We start from the raw sequence: 16,574 nt of genomic DNA, 5'->3' as shown, positions 1-16,574 counted from the left end.
ATAATATTCAACCTCAGGGGACTTGAGATTAGCTGCGGTTGGAATGCGGACAGAACAGAAACAGTTTAAAGACTCAGCCCAAGGACACACCAACATTTAGAAGATGGAGAAGAAGATTCTACAATAAGATTATAAAAGAGTGGTGAGTCAATTCGGAGTAGATCAAAACACATGTGATGATGCTGAAACCAACAGTAATATGTGTTCTCCCAAGATTATTAATAACCTATGATTCTAGGGAATTTAACAAAAATAATCTTTTAATATTATTTATTAAACTAGAAATCTGAAAATTTATGTTAAATATAAGCATAATAGTATTAATATCTCCTAACTAGTAAATAGTCAAGCCCTTGGATATAAAGTGTATATCTGAGGTTGTAATAAGAGGGTAATTCTAGGGTTGAAGAACAAGGTGGAAGAAATATCACTTAAACATGTTATACTAAATATTTATCATACTTCTATTTGACTGAGTCTCACATAGTCTCATAAAACAGATTCAAATATGAAGTGATGAACATAAGCAAAATACAGAGATCCATGCTGATGTTATGTGAAAGATTTCTCATTACTTAAAATTTACCTTGCTATTGAATGTGTATGACTTCAGAGTCTCAATAAATACTTGTTGATGTTCTTTTATTCTCTTTGCTTCTTTCCACAGGTGGGGAAGTCCCATACACAACTCTGGCTACCCGAATGATGATGGGGGCTTGGTGGCTATTTGCTTTGATTGTCATCTCATCTTACACAGCAAACCTTGCTGCTTTCCTCACTATCACCCGCATTGAAAGCTCCATCCAGTAAGTAGACAAAGATTCCACTTGATACAAAGCATGAGAAATGACAGGCGTGGCCAAAGCTATGTGATGTCTGTTAATAAATTTACAACTTCCTTTTGAGTAAAGGCTTAATTTTGTGATGTGCAGACATCACAACATAGTCCAACTCCTGAAAGTACAGTTTTGGTAGAGCATTATTTATACAATAAAATTCTGGGTATAATTTGGACATTGCTTCCCACATTTTCCTGGAAGGATAACACATATTCAGAATTTTAACCTCTGTAAAATATGACTGTGGGCAATATTATTAAAAAGAAGGAAAAGGATACATACTAAAATATATATATATATTTCAAGTTTGAGATGCTCAGTCTTTGCCTTGAGTCTGTCCCATTATGCACTGTCTGAGTAAATAGTTAGGTAGACACTGGATGACTGATAGATAGATGATAGGTAGGGAGAGGGAGAGAGAGAGAGAGAGCAAGAGAGAGAGAATGAGAGTAGCTATCAAGAGGTAAAACTACATTCTGTCTCTTCATTGCATTATAGCTAATGTGAGTATTATTGCTGCTGTTTTTCCAGCTGCAGTGGTGGTAAATTGTCATTAACTATAGTGTACTTTTGAATCCTGAAAGCTACCTAAGTCAGTGCTTCATTTCACAAATGACTTTCCCTTGAGCCCTGAGACTCCAAAGGCCTTTGATTTACCATGGCCAGTTTTTCTTTATGTGGTTTCATGCCATAAGGTCAGGTCAGTGCCACAGTACAGCTTCTGCCTTATTAGAACATAGTGTTCTGTATATTGTTTTAAGAAAAAATTTTCTGAAAATTTTATTAATCCAAAATCAAGGTAGTTTGAACTTTTGTAAAGTTAAAAAACATTTATTTCTCAACAAAGTTGACAGTTCAAGATTAGAATAATTAACTTTGTCAAGGAATTAATTAGGGATTTACTTCATCCTTAAGAGAAAACATGAATTCTTCTTGCCTTTAAAATAGTATGTAAATGAATTCCATTAGTAGTTGCAAAATTATTATAGCACAATACTAAAAATAAAATCAAGAATTAATGATCTAAAAAGAAATATGGTATTTTCTTCAACTGCTTGTGTATATAAATTGAAACCCCAAAATTCAGCTACTAATAGTCAATTATTTCATCCATTTATGAAAATGATGTTCCCAACTTCTCTCATCAAATCATAGTCTTCAAGTTGTTTTCCCAGTTATTTCTTTGGTGCAGAACCTTCATATCCTTTTAACTTACTACCCTTGTAGCCAATGCTACGTGTGGCATAAGTTATAAGTGATCCAGAGTGAAGCTCATGGAAAATTTAAACTGATGACCCCATCAGAGTCCTATTTTAAGCAATAATGAAAATGATTACAACATCCCAGCCCAAGAAATCAATGAATTAGTAAAACTGTGCAAATAATAATTAACATTTATTGAGAACTCACAAGATGCCAAACTTTGTACTAGATGTTTGACATGCATTGGCTCATTTAATACTTACAACCATCTTCTGGAATGCATACTACTTATTAATAACCCATTTTACAACTGAAGTTGAAAAGATAAGTAACTTGCTTCAAATCATGCGGCTAATAAGTGATTGATTAAAGACCAGACCTTAAATCTGTCTCATTCCTGAATCTATGTTCTAACTATGCCACACTAGTCCCCATTTCACACCCTTGTACATTTGTATGGCCAGTTGCTTTTTAGAGAACTTTATAAAGGATGTGTCATAGCCTTATTCATTGCTAAGTATAGTGATGTAAAGGATGACATTATTCAAATCCTCAATTTGTCTGAGGAAATAAAGTATCAAAAGTTAGGAGATTTTTGTGTTGGGTCGATTCTGTAGGCATATATGCCAACATGAGCTAATTACATCTATAATTGATACCTGCCATTCAGGGTAAGATTGCTTGCCAGACCAGTCAATGGAAATCACATTAAGAAAAATAGTTTTAAAAAATTAAAATGGAATATTTTAATCTCACTAATATACTTCTTGTCAACTTTGTTTAACATGTTATATTTTAAGAGTACTTAAAGTACATAGGTTTCTACTATGTAGCTCAGATCTGACTTTGAAACATTTTAAATTAAATGAATGAAGAACATTTTAAATAACTGATTTTATGCAACATATGACAATAATCATAAATAATAAAAATTATGGATATTCACTGAGAATTTATTATGAATTTATTAAGCATATATATGTACATATATATATATATATATATCTCCCCTTTAGTACTCAAAATTACCCTAATAATACAGCTACTACTATTATTCCTACTTTGTAGATCAAGAAAGAGAAATTTGGAAGTTAAATGCTCACTAGCACACAGTGAATAGTGTCAGAGCTGGAAATCTAACCTACATCAATCCAATACCAATTCATGACTTTACCTACTGAAGTTTTTCTTTATCTTACAATTTGTTTCTTGCTGGTTCTTAAAATTTGTTTGCTTGAGCCGCTCTGTCACTGAGGTTGCAGGCCTCATGGTGTGTGTATATCTGAGCTATTTAGTCATTACAACTTTGCCAGCATTCGTTAGTATCTAGACTTTCATGAAATAGCAGTGGGAGCAAAAGCCTCTATCAAATTTTTACACCCATAGGATTTTCTGAAGTCAAGTCTAATGGAAAAAGATCCTAATTGCACATGATGTTTCTCTCAGGTGTAGTTTCCCACAATCCAAAATAACTGAACATTCATTTTTTTAACAAATTATTTCTTTCTAATGCCAACTCACATTATTAAAAGTCAACATTGGGTATAATGAATCTCCCCTTCCTTCCAATCTTTTCACTAGGTTAATTATGAAAGGGGAAAATCAGAGCCAAATAAGTTAAGAGATCTGATTCTCTCCCCAAACTTAAAGATAGCTTCTAATTTCATGCTTCAGCTGTGTTGGTAAACAAAATTGTAATGTTTCTTGGAAACATTCAAAGTTCCATTTATAACTAATGTCAAACTTTCTTGGAAAATCCTAAGTCTAATTTTTCTTAGAAAAGCAAAAAGTTTTTTCACAAAACCATCCACTGTCATGCTTCTTAATCATTCACATTCATGAGATTTGCTCATCGTTAAATGAAGCAGTGCTCATCAGGGTACGTTTTCCCAGCCCAATTGCTGTTCCATTAACAAACATATACCATCCACATCTTTATTCCCAAAATTCAAAGTCACTTCTCCACACCAGGAGAGGCAGAGGTGGCTAGAGGAATGTCAGTGAGAGAGAGAGAGAGAGGAAAGCTACTTTTAAACAGGTGGTTGACCTGGTGCTTGGTAGGAGAAATCCAATAGATTTATTCTTAGGAAGCTAAATACCTTTTATAAAATTTACCCCTTTTTCAAAATTAGATATTTATTGTCATCTAGCCTTCCAGTTGGCCCTTGCCATTAATAAAAATGTTGAAAGTGAATTTTCCCTGGAGAATATAACTCACAAATTAATTTCATGTCCCTTCAACGCTGGGTCAGCCCAACATAACTATGTTCTGCTGCTGTATATGATGTAATATGACAGATTGCAACACAGTTGAGGATGGCTATTGATGTATACAGTTCAATTTCTAAAAAGAAATTTATATGCAATTTCTATAAAACTCTAATGACATCTGGGCTTTTTCATTGTCACTAAAAGCGTAACAACAAGTACCTAAATTGTTTTCAAATACTTAAAAGATGGAACATACTTTTTTCTGTTGGTAACCAGGCTAAAAGTGGCAATGGTGAAATGGAGCATGTGAAGCTATGAAGGTATTTTCGAGTAAATACTGGGTAATAATGTCATCAACGTTAACTGTAATAGTCTTTATTGTGATGCAATTTTCAAAAACCTACTTATTTCACATATAAAAGTGAAAATAGCTATGGGGGAAATCATAGTTTTATGGTTATAGTCATTAATAACTTTAGAGCCAGATTGGTGTATGGTGATAAAACTTGAGGTCTTTCATTTCCTGGGGCTAAAAGTAAGCTTGGGTCTATTCAAAGGGATCCCAACATCGCACCATATTTTTATGTTTAATGCATTCATTTTTCATAACACGACGTTGGACTAAACAAAATATTGAGTTAATACAGCCAGTGAATCAAACTAATTTGGGATAAATTTCTTCCCAAGCATATGCAAAAAGAGATTCCTAAATATGCTATTCACTGGAGGAGACCATACCAATAACAGGATTTTTGTATTCATATTTGTCTACATTTAGAAAAAGAAAAAATTATTGGGCAACTGTTTTTCTCAGTGCCACACAGTGAGTATCACTGGGCTTAGAAATTTGTCTGTCTCCCAGTCTAGGGAAACAGAGAATGGTAGCGGGTGCTCTCTAATGAAATGATTTATTCCTTTCCTTTGACCCCATGGAACTATGTAACTATCTTTGGTACGTTACTATTAACAAGATCATTATAATCATGCTCTCGGAAATGGAGGTATTCCTAACTATAAAAACTCCTAAATAAATATATTAGTTTCATTCAATTAGTTCAACTAATTATGTATCTATATACAGTTGACCCTTAAACAATGTGGGGTTTAGGGGCACCAACTCCCATGCAATCATAAATCCATGTATAGCTCTTTTTCTTTCAGTTTCATTGAGATATAATTGACATACAGTACTGTATAAATTTAAGGTGTATGACAAAATGATTTGACTTACATGCATCATGAGAGGATTACCACAATAAGTCCAGTGAACATTCATCATATCATAGACACAAAATAGAAGAAATAGAAAAATTATTTTTCCTTGTGATGAGAACTCTTAGGATTTATTCTTTTAACATTTTTCAGGTATAACATAGAGCAGTGTTAATTATATTTATCATGTTGTGAATTACATCCCTAGTACTTATTTACCTTATGACTAGAAGTTTGTACCTTTTGACTAACTTCATGCAATTCCCCCTCTCCCCGCCCGCCCCCCACCCCGGTAACCACAAATCTGATCTCTTTTTCTCTGAGTCTGTTTCTTGGCTACTGTAAATAATGCTTCAGTGAACATAAGGGTGCGTAATCTTTTCAATTCAAAAGAACATAATCTTTTCAAATTAGTATTTTCACTTTATTTGGATAAATACCCAGGAGTGGAATTGGTGGATCGTATGCTAGTTCTGGTTTAAATTGTTTGAGGAACCTCCATATGGTTTTCCATAGTGGCTGCACCAATGCACAGGGTTTCCTTCTCTCCACCTTCTCACCAATGCTTATTATTTGTTGCCTTTTTGATAATAGACATTCTGACAGGTGTGAGGTGGTAGCCCATTGTGGTTTTGATTTGCATTTCCTGGTGATTAGTGGTGTTGAGCATCTTTTCATGTGCCTGTTGGCCATCTGTATGTTAAATGTCTGTAATTTATACAGACATTTGGAAAAAATGTCTATTCAGATCCTCTGACCATTTTTAATCTGGTTGTTTTTTTAATATCAAGTTGTATGAGTTCTTTGTATATTTTGGATATTAACCCCTGATCGGGTATATCATTTGCAAATATCTTCCCCCATTCAGCAGGTGGCCTTTTCATTTTGTTGATAGTTTCCTTCACTGTGCAAAAGCTTTTTAGTTTGATGTAGTCCCATTTGTTTATTTTTGCTAATCCATGTATAACTTTTGAATCTCCCAAAACTTTACTAATAATAGCCTACGGCTGACTTGAAACCTTACCAGCAACATAAACTGTTAATTAACATGTATTTTGTGTGTTATATGTATTATATACTTATTTTTACAATAAAATAAGCTAGACAAAAGAAAATATTATTAAAAAATCGTAAGGAAAACTATTTATGGTACATATATGATTTTAATGAAAAAAAGTCCATGAATAAGTGGACCCTCACAGTTCAAACCCACGTTGTTCAAGGGTCAACTGTAGATATTTAAACACAGTGCTAGGCATTTAGTCTATAAAAGTATTTAGGTATTATCCCTGAGTCACAATTTATTCGGGGAGATAACAATGTAGAATTCAATAACATAGGGCTATGATAAATTATTTATAAAGTGCTGTATGAACACAGGGAAGGAGTGATTTAAGTCAATAACTTGGAGAGAAGGGGAGGAGAGAGGAAAAAAAACTATTAGGCATCACAGAGTTTCTCTGATATATCATCGGAGAGTTTGATCTTAAAGGATAAATTTCAACATACTGAAGGAGTGGCTTATAGCAGAGGTATTAAACTCCTAGGAGAATATCTAGCAAAGGGTGGGTTATCAAAATGTGTTCATTTCCTTCATGGATTGAGATAGATGATGTGAGGGTGACAGGAAGTGAAATAGAAAAGGAAGGTAGGACCACATCTTGAAGGGCATGATAAAGCTTGTTATGGAATTTGGAGTTTTTCCTGGAGATAATGAAGAGTGACATCATTTAAGAAAGACAGCTTTATCTGTGGAGAGGAGGATGGGCCAGAGAGAAAAAATGGAGGAGCATATGGAAACTCATTGGAGGTGTCTAATGCACGTATATTTATGGCGTTTAACAGTGTGTCTCTACTTGATATAAACCTGATCCACACATCTTCTTGTTTCGTGGGCTCCTTATGTGGAAATATCTAAGGATTAAGGGTAATTTAAGAGAAATCTGGCTTGAGAAACTTTATATCTCTAGGCTAACATTTACATTTCTTGTGAATGTAGGAATATTGCCTCAGTTTATTTTTTTAAGATATTTAAAGAGAGGATGTTGTTTACTACCTCTTAGTTAAATAGATAGGGACGAAGAGAGTTACTAATGTGAGGAAATTCTAGAAATCACTCTGGTTAGGCTACTTTTCAGATGCAATTTTGCCAAAAATTTGCATCTCCAGGTTTGCTATTCCTGGACCCCATCCTGCCTATTAATTACTTTTAGCCTTGAGCCATCAGAAAAGAAATAAGACATTTTTATTCCATTTTAATACATTTTTTTCTTATAAAAGTAACACAAGGCTATTTTGAGAAAATTAGAAAGTAGAGTAAAATTTTGAAGGACAAAGCATTAATAATCCATAATTTGTCATAAAGCAGTAAGTTCTGTTCATATTTAAGCAAACTTTCTTTTAACTGTTTATTTTGAAGCAATTATATATACACCGGAAATTGCAAAGTCAGTGCAATTATAGCACAGAGATATCCCATTTACCCTTCACCAAGTTTCCCCCAATGGTTACATCTTCAGTAATTACAGTACAGTATCAAAATCAGGAAATTGACATGGGTACTAGGTACACATATAGCACTGTGCCATTTTATCACAAGTTTAGAATCGCTAACCACCACTGCAATACAGAACTACTCCATCATTACAAAAATCTCCCGCATTCTACCCCTATATAGTCACACTCACACCTTCTTCGCCACCATGCCCAGCTTTTGGTAACCACTAATGTTCTCCACTCATTCTAAGAGTGTTATATAAGTTGAATCATACAATATGTGGCCTTTTGCAATCAGCTTTTTATTCACTCAGCAAAATGCCCTTGAGGTCCATCCAAGTTGTTGCATGCATCAGTAGTTTATTGTTTTTTATTGCTGAGTGGTATTTACCTATTGAATGGCATTTTTGTTGTTTCCAGTTTGTTTAAAATTTACCTATTGAATAGCATTTTCGTTGTTTCCAGTTTTTAGCTATTACAAATAAAACTGCTAAGAACATTTATGCTCAGGCTTTTGCGTGGATGTTTTCATTTCTCTGGCATAAAAGCCCAGGAGTGTGATTGTTAGATAGTGCGGTAGGTGTGTGATTAGTTTTTAAGAAACTGGCAAACTATTTTCCAGAGTGCCTGCACCATTTTACATCTCCACCAGCAACATATCGGGGATCCAGTTTCTCTGCATCCTTGCCAGCATTTGGTGCTGTCACTTTTTAAAAATTTAGCCCTTCTGATAGGAATGTAGTAATATCTTACTGTCATCTTAATTTGCATTTCCCTAGTGACTAGTGATGTTGAACATCTTTTCATGTGTTTTTTGTCATCCTTATATCCTCTTACATGAAAGGTCCCTTTATGCCTTTGTCCATTTTCTACTTGGACTGTTTGCTTTTTTACCGTTGAGAGTTCTTTACATATTCTAGATACAAGTTCTTTGTCAGACATGTGGTTGGCAAATATTTTCTCTTAGTCTATTGCTTGTTTTTTTCATCGTCTTTGCAGGGTCTCACATAGAACAAACGTTTTTAATTTTGATGAAGTCAAATTTACCAATTATTTTTTATGGATTGTACTTTTGACGTCGTGTCTAAGACTCTTCAAGGAACTCCTAGGTCCCCAAAATTTTCAACTGTTTTATGCTAAAACTTTTATAGTTTTACATTTCACATTTAAATCTATCATCCATTTTGAGTTAAGTTTTGTCTAGGTGTAAAGTTTAGGTTGAGGTTCATTTTTTGCCTATGGATATTCAAATGTCCAGGAGCGTTTTCTGAAAAAAAAACAAAAGAACAAACTATCTTTCCTTCATTCAATTGCTTGTGCACTTTGTAAAGAAAAATCAGTTCGCATACTGTGTGAGTCTATTTCTGGGTTCCCTATCCTGTCCCATTGATCTAGGTATCTGTCTCTCTGCCAATAACGTAGATTTGATTACTGTAGCTTGAAATTGAGGATAGGGATTCCTCCCACTTACTCTTTTTTTTTTTTCAGAATTAGTTTAGCTATTCTACTTCCTTTGCCTTTCCATATAAATTTTAGAATAATCTTGTCTATATCTGCAAAAAAGTATGGCTAGAATTTTAATAGGAATTGCATTAAACCTGTATATCAATTTGGGGAGTATTCACATCTTTACTATGTGGAGTCTTCCAGTTTATGAACGCAGTATATCTCTCTGCTTATTTAGATTTTTAATTTCTTCTATCAGCATTTTGTAATTTATAGCATATAAGTCTTATATATGGTAGAGTTATACCTAAGTATTTATTTTTATCCCAATGATTATAAATGGTATTGGATCTTTGAATTTGGCTTCCACATTTTCATTGCTAGTATAAAAATATGGTTTTTTATATGCTGATTTTATCTTGTGATTCTGATGTGAGTTCAGGGGTTCTAGGAGTTTTGGTAGATTCTTTGGGATTTTCTATGTAAACCTTCATGCCATTTACGAAACTGAGCAATTTTGTTTCTTTCTTTCTCACCTGTATGCCTTTTATTTCCTTTTGTTGCCTTTTCCGTGCTGACTAGAACTTCTGATACTACGTCAAATAAGAGTGGTAAGAGTGGACATCTCTATTTTGTTCTCTGTCTTGGAGAAGCATTCGGTCTTTCACTATTAAGTGTAAGGTTAGCTGTAGGGTTTTTGTAGGTATTCTTTGTTGAGTTGAAGAAATTCTTTTCTATCCCTAGTTTTCTATGTGTTTTTATCATGAATGGATGTTAGATTTTGTCAAATGCTTTTTTTCCCATCAATTGATATGCTCAGATGATTTTTTCTCCTTTAGCCTGTTTGGTGGATTACATTGTTTGATTAGTGAACTATTTTCAGAATGAGGTAGAGGCTAACTCTATTTCCGCCTCCTATTTCTTCTCCACCTTTTTTCCTAAATCTTGCTTTTCTTCTTAATTTTCTTCCATCTATTGATATGAGGCAATAAAAGAGCCTGACTTTCCCTGCCTGCAGCTCTACTTATTATTCTCTTTTCTCTTGCCTCAGCTATTGCTTCCTTCTATCCATTATCTTCCCATTCAAGTTTACCCTCCAGAGTGTAGAATCCAGACAGTTACCTTCTTACATCCTTAAAATTGGCTCTAAAGCCTCCATTATTACCTCATTCTATCAAAATAAAGTTCAATTCCATCAGCAGAGCTTATTAAACCGTTCAAAAGCTGATCAGCTTCTTTTTTGCCTACTAGCACCAGTTAATTCATTCTCACAATTGTTCATGCTCCAGTCAAGCCAAACTTATTTTTTCTTTTTCTTTTTTTTTTTAACGTTTTTATTGGAGTATAATTGCTTTACAATGGTGTGTTAGTTTCTGCTTTATAACAAACTGAATCAGTTATACATATACATATGTTCCCATATCCCTTCCCTCTTGCATCTCCCTCCCTCCCACCCTCCCTATCCCACCCCTCCAGGTGGTCACAAACCACCGAGCTGATCTCCCTGTGCTATGCGGCTGCTTCCCACTAGCTATCTATTTTACGTTTGGTAGTGTATATATGTCCATGCCACTCTCTCACTTTGTCACAGTTTACCCTTCCCCCTCCCCATATCCTCAAGACCATTCTCTAGTAGGTCTGTGTCTTTATTTCCATCTTGCCCCTAGGTTCTTCGTGACCATTTTTTTTTTTCTTAGATTCCATATATATGTGTTAGCATACGGTATTTGTTTTTCTCTTTCTGATGTACATCACTCTGTATGACAGACCCTAGGTCCATCCACCTCACTACAAATAACTCAATTTCATTTCTTTTTATGGCTGAGTAATATTCCATTGTATATATGTGCCACATCTTCTTTATCCATTCATCTGTTGATGGACGCTTAGGTTGCTTCCATGTCCTGGCTATTGTAAATAGAGCTGCAATGAACATTTTGGTACATGACTCTTTTTGAATTATGGTTTTCTCAGGGTATGTGCCCAGTAGTGGGATTGCTGGGTCATATGGTAGTTCTATTTTTAGTTTTTCAAGGAACTTCTCTACTGTTCTCCATAGTGGCTGTATCAATTTATATTCCCACCAACAGTGCAAGAGTGTTCCCTTTTCTCCACACCCTCTCCAGCATTTATTGTTTCTAGATTTTTTGATGATGGCCATTCTGACTGGTGTGAGGTGACACCTCATTGTAGTTTTGATTTGCATTTCTCTAATCATTAGTGATGTTGAGCATCCTTTCATGTGTTTGTTGGCAATCTGTATATCTTCTTTGGAGAAATGTCTATTTAGGTTTTCTGCCCATTTTTGGATTGGGTTATTTGTTTTTTGATATTGAGCTGCATGAGCTGCTTGTAAATTTTGGAGATTAATCCTTTGTCAGTTGCTTTGTTTGCAAATATTATCTCCCATTCTGAGGGTTGTCTTTTGGTCTTGTTTATGGTTTCCTTTGCTGTGCAAAAGCTTTTAAGTTTCATTAGGTCCCATTTGTTCATTTTTGTTTTTATTTCCATTTCTCTAGGAGGTGGGTCAAAAAGGATCTTGCTGTGATTGATGTCATAGAGTGTTCTGCCTATGTTTTCCTCTAAGAGTTTGATAGTGTCTGGCCTTACATTTAGCTCTTTAATCCTTTTTGAGTTTATTTTTGTGTATGGTGTTAGGGAGTGTTCTAATTTCATACTTTTACATGTACCTGTCCAGTTTTCCCAGCACCACTTATTGAAGAGGCTGTCTTTTCTCCATTGTATATTCTTGCCTCCTTTATCAAAGATAAGGTGACCATATGTGCATGGGTTTATCTCTGGGCTTTCTATCCTGTTCTATTGATCTATATTTCTGTTTTTGTGCCAGTACCATACTGTCTTGATTACTGTAGCTTTGTAATATAGTCTGAAGTCAGGGAGCCTGATTCCTCCAGCTCCATTTTTCGTTCTCAAGATTGCTTTGGCTATTCGGGGTCTTTTGTGTTTCCATACAAATTGTGAAATTTTTTGTTCTAGTTCTGTGAAAAATGCCAGTGGTAGTTTGATAGGGATTGCATTGAATCTGTAGATTGCTTTGGGTAGTAGAGTCATTTTCACAATGTTGATTCTTCCAATCCAAGAACATGGTATATCTCTCCATCTATTTGTATCATCTTTAATTTCTTTCATCAGTGTCTTATAATTTTCTGCATACAGGTCTTTTGTCTCCTTAGGTAGGTTTTTTCCTAGATATTTTATTCTTTCTGTTGCAGTGGTAAATGGGAGTGTTTCCTTAATTTCACTTTCAGATTTTTCATCATTAGTGTATAGGAATGCCAGAGATTTCTGTGCGTTAATTTTGTATCCTGCTACTTTATCAAATTCATTGATTAGCTCTAGTAGTTTTCTGGTAGCATCTTTAGGATTCTCTATGTATAGTATCATGTCATCTGCAAACAGTGGCAGCTTTATTTCTTTTCCGATTTGGATTCCTTTTATTTCTTTTTCTTCTCTGATTGCTGTGGCTAAAACTTCCAAAACTATGTTGAATAATAGTGGTGAGAGTGGGCAACCTTGTCTTGTTCCTGATCTTAGTGGAAATGGTTTCAGTTTTTCACCATTGAGGACGATGTTGGCTGTGGGTTTGTCATATATGGCCTTTATTATGTTGAGGAAAGTTCCCTCTATGCCTACTTTCTGCACGGTTTTTATCATAAATGGGTGTTGAATTTTGTCGAAAGCTTTCTTTGCATCTATTGAGATGATCATATGGTTTTTCTCCTTCAATTTGTTAATATGGTGTATCACATTGATTGATTTGCGTATATTGAAGAATCCTTGCATTCCTGGAATAAACCCCACTTGATCATGGTGTATGATCCTTTTAATGTGCTGCTGGATTCTGTTTGCTAGTATTTTTTGAGGATTTTTGCATCTATGTTCATCAGTGATATTGGCCTGTAGTTTTCTTTCTTTGTGACATCTTTGTCTGGTTTTGGTATCAGGGTGATGGTGGCCTCGTAGAATGAGTTTGGGAGTGTTCCTCCCTCAAGCCAAACTTTTGTAGGATATTTCATGCTTCTTTGGAGTTTCCATGCTGTTCCCACATGCTGAAATGACCCTGAACTGCATTCTTCTCTTCTGGCATTTTCTGTTAGCTCAGGCACAATTAGTCATTACACATGTGTCTTCTTTTTGAGAGTGTACATTTTTCAAAGACAAGGACTATGTCATATTGATATTTGTTCCCCTAATCCTTCTCAGAGTGCCTGGCACCGAGTATTAATAAGAGCGGCTAACAATGAGTGCTTGCTATGTGACAGACACTTTCCTAATGCTTTGTGTAGATTTTCTCATTTAATCCTCATAACAGCCCTATGAGAGATATATTATTTTCATCTCCTTTTTGAAGATGACAAAACTAAAAGCTAGGGTAGTAAACGCAGGCAGTTGGCACTAGAACCTCTGTCTTCACCAGTGGGTCATATCGTCTGCAATTAGCAAATACACTAAATCTTTACTGAATGAAATAAATAATATATTCGTGAATACATGAATGAATGAAAACCATCAGTATCCTTGTAAGTTTCTTTGAAAAATAAAGATTTGCAGAAAAGAATTAATGGCTGAATTATATTTAGCTAAGTCAATTCCAGATATTTCTAAGTTGCATGGTATCCTAGAAACAGACACCAGAGCCATGGATTCAAATAAATTTGCATTTAAAATCTCTCCCACTTAGTAGCAAATGATCTTGTCATTTTCCATAATTATTTTAAGCCTTGTTTTCCCTAAGAGTAAGAAGAGAATGGGTTCAAATTCATAACTTTTAGTGTAAAGAATAAATGGGGGGGAAAAAGACATAAATAACAGCACAGTTCCTGGACACACCCTACCTAGGATTTGCTTCCATTTTTCTACTTGCTCCCAGGAGCTCATGTAAAATTCCTTGAACTCTTCTTCCCTTCACTCTCATTTTTGGTGGTACTAATAACTATTCTTTTTACCATTTTGTCCACAATTTCATACACTCAATTATTTCTTTTACCTGGTTCAACTAAACCTCAAAGTTCCCTGTTGCTGCTGCTATTGTTTCTGACACAGCTACCACCGCCCTACTTCATGGGTGTTGTCTTCTTGCCCTGCCCCTTAATCCTCCAAGCCCCTCAAAGGTAAAAAACTGTCTCTCAGCAAGCCTTATCTGATCTTAAGCCTAAATAAGCACTTAGGAGGGAGATGCAAGAGGGAAGAGATATGGGGATATATGTATATGTATAGCTGATTCACTTTGTTATAAAGCAGAAACTAACACACCATTGTAAAGCAATTATACTCCAATAAAGATGTTAAAAAAAAAAATAAAGACTTAGCCAAATGATTCATTCTGTTGTCTCACTTTAGCTTAACTATCATGAAGATTAAGTTGCTACTGTTAGTGACTAACACTAAACCCAGGTCAGGATATCTATTTGTCAGGCATGTTTTCTCTTTTAACTCATCTTTAATGACCCCTCTCGTAACCTGTAGCTGTATACCACTTCCTCTATGTAGTTTTCCACAGAGTTTTCATAACTGAATTTAGTGGCTCCCTTTTTTGAATGTCTTTGCATCTACCTTGTTTACACTCTGAGCAACATCTAGCCTTGTACTGGAGTATTGTTTTACCTTCCCAATTGCAATATATGTTCTCGAGGATGGTTTTATCACTTTGTATTAACACAGTGCCTTATGTAGTACCTTATTGAGTACACAGTTAGTTACAAGTAAATATTCATTGAATGAATGAACCAGAAAAGGATTTCTTAGAATCTGGCTTGAGACTATGGAATTCCATGACTTGTTTATAACCTCATAAGAAATCAGAAAGAAATATGAAAGCCATGTCTTTGTCCTTTTATTCCAGGATAAGACAGGGAGCCCAGAATGGTATGTTCTCTCAGTTTCCTTAGTGTCTCACCCACTTCAGTGTTTCAGTAGGAGGCTATTTCTTAGCTCTCAGCAGGGATTTGCACACTTTATTAGGAACAGCCAAAATCAAGGTGGCTGGAGTGAGCTGGGCCTGATTCATACTGCTTATTATGTTTTGGTTTAGTATAGAATTGTATAAACTTAGCTCCAGAGTACACAGGCATGGCAGACAGAGGAAGACATTCATCTCCTTACTCTATATTGTTCAGTGTCAAAATGGCTTACTTGTCAAAGCCCTTAAGTACTACAGTGACGGATGTTTTATAAACATATAGCCATCTAGATGTTATAGACAGGATTTTGTCTTTCTTTTTGGAAAACAAAAACTCTCAGAAGTATGCTGGACTTTCAAAGCCACTCTTCAGTGAGAATTTAATTAAAAGTTGTCTCCAACTTTATTTGTGACTCCCAGGAACAGGGCTATTTTAGAATTGCTATAGACTCTGTTTACACTGAGCTCACCGAGATGAAAACTTTGCCAAACTAATAAGCTCCCACAACCCCTAAGATGATCTCCTTCTTCTGGACAAGCTGAATCATTCTAAACAAGTCAAATCCTCACATTGCTCTCTCTCTCAGCCTTAGTCATCTAAGCCTAAAAACCTATTAAGTACTCAAGAATATAAATTCCTGTATCCTCTCTATTTCTTGTTATTTTCCTGCCTTACCTGAAGTCAGCTGAATAAATAACTTCTATCTACCACAAGAATGAGAATATGGTAAAACTCTTACACTTGGGAGCACTCTGTTTAGTCATTTTAGAGGAGCCAGTGCACATGGGGCAGGCTTTCGTGAAATTAATGTAGAAGAGTAAAGAAGATGTGGTACATGTATACAATGGAATATTACTCAGCCATAAAAAGGAACGAAATTGGGTCATTTGCAGAGACATGGATGGACCTAGAGACTGTCATACAGAGTGAAATAAGTCAGAAAGAGAAAAACAAATATCATATATTAACACATATATGTAGAATCTAGAGAAATGGTACAGATGAAGCTATTTCCAGGCCAGGGATAGAGATGCAGACGTAGAGAACAGACATGTGGACACAGGGTGGGAAGGAGAGGGCGGGGATGAACTGGGAGATTAAAATTGACATAAATAAACTACCATGTGTAAAATAGATAGCTAGTGGGAAGCTGCTGTATAGCACAGGGAGCTCAGCTCAGTGCTCTGTGAGGACCTAGGTGGGTGGGATGGGGGGCGAGGGAGGGAGGTCCAAGAAGGAGGGGATA

General features: G+C 35.3%; 1 protein-coding gene across 2 annotated transcripts in view; it reads left to right on the top strand.

Moving 5' to 3' along the window:
• Positions 1–16,574, top strand: part of GRID2 (glutamate ionotropic receptor delta type subunit 2) — a 1,388,009-nt gene that overhangs the window by 1,136,803 nt on the left and 234,632 nt on the right. For both annotated transcript variants that reach the window (XM_061191720.1, XM_061191719.1), the window contains one exon: positions 668–806. In XM_061191720.1, the coding sequence (XP_061047703.1) occupies positions 668–806 (139 nt within the window). The remainder of the gene's footprint in view (positions 1–667; positions 807–16,574) is intronic.

The sequence above is a fragment of the Eubalaena glacialis genome, chromosome 5, assembly GCF_028564815.1.
Source record: "Eubalaena glacialis isolate mEubGla1 chromosome 5, mEubGla1.1.hap2.+ XY, whole genome shotgun sequence".
In the NCBI taxonomy this organism is placed as follows: Eukaryota; Metazoa; Chordata; class Mammalia; order Artiodactyla; family Balaenidae; genus Eubalaena; species Eubalaena glacialis.
This window is presented reverse-complemented; position numbering and strand designations above follow the sequence as displayed.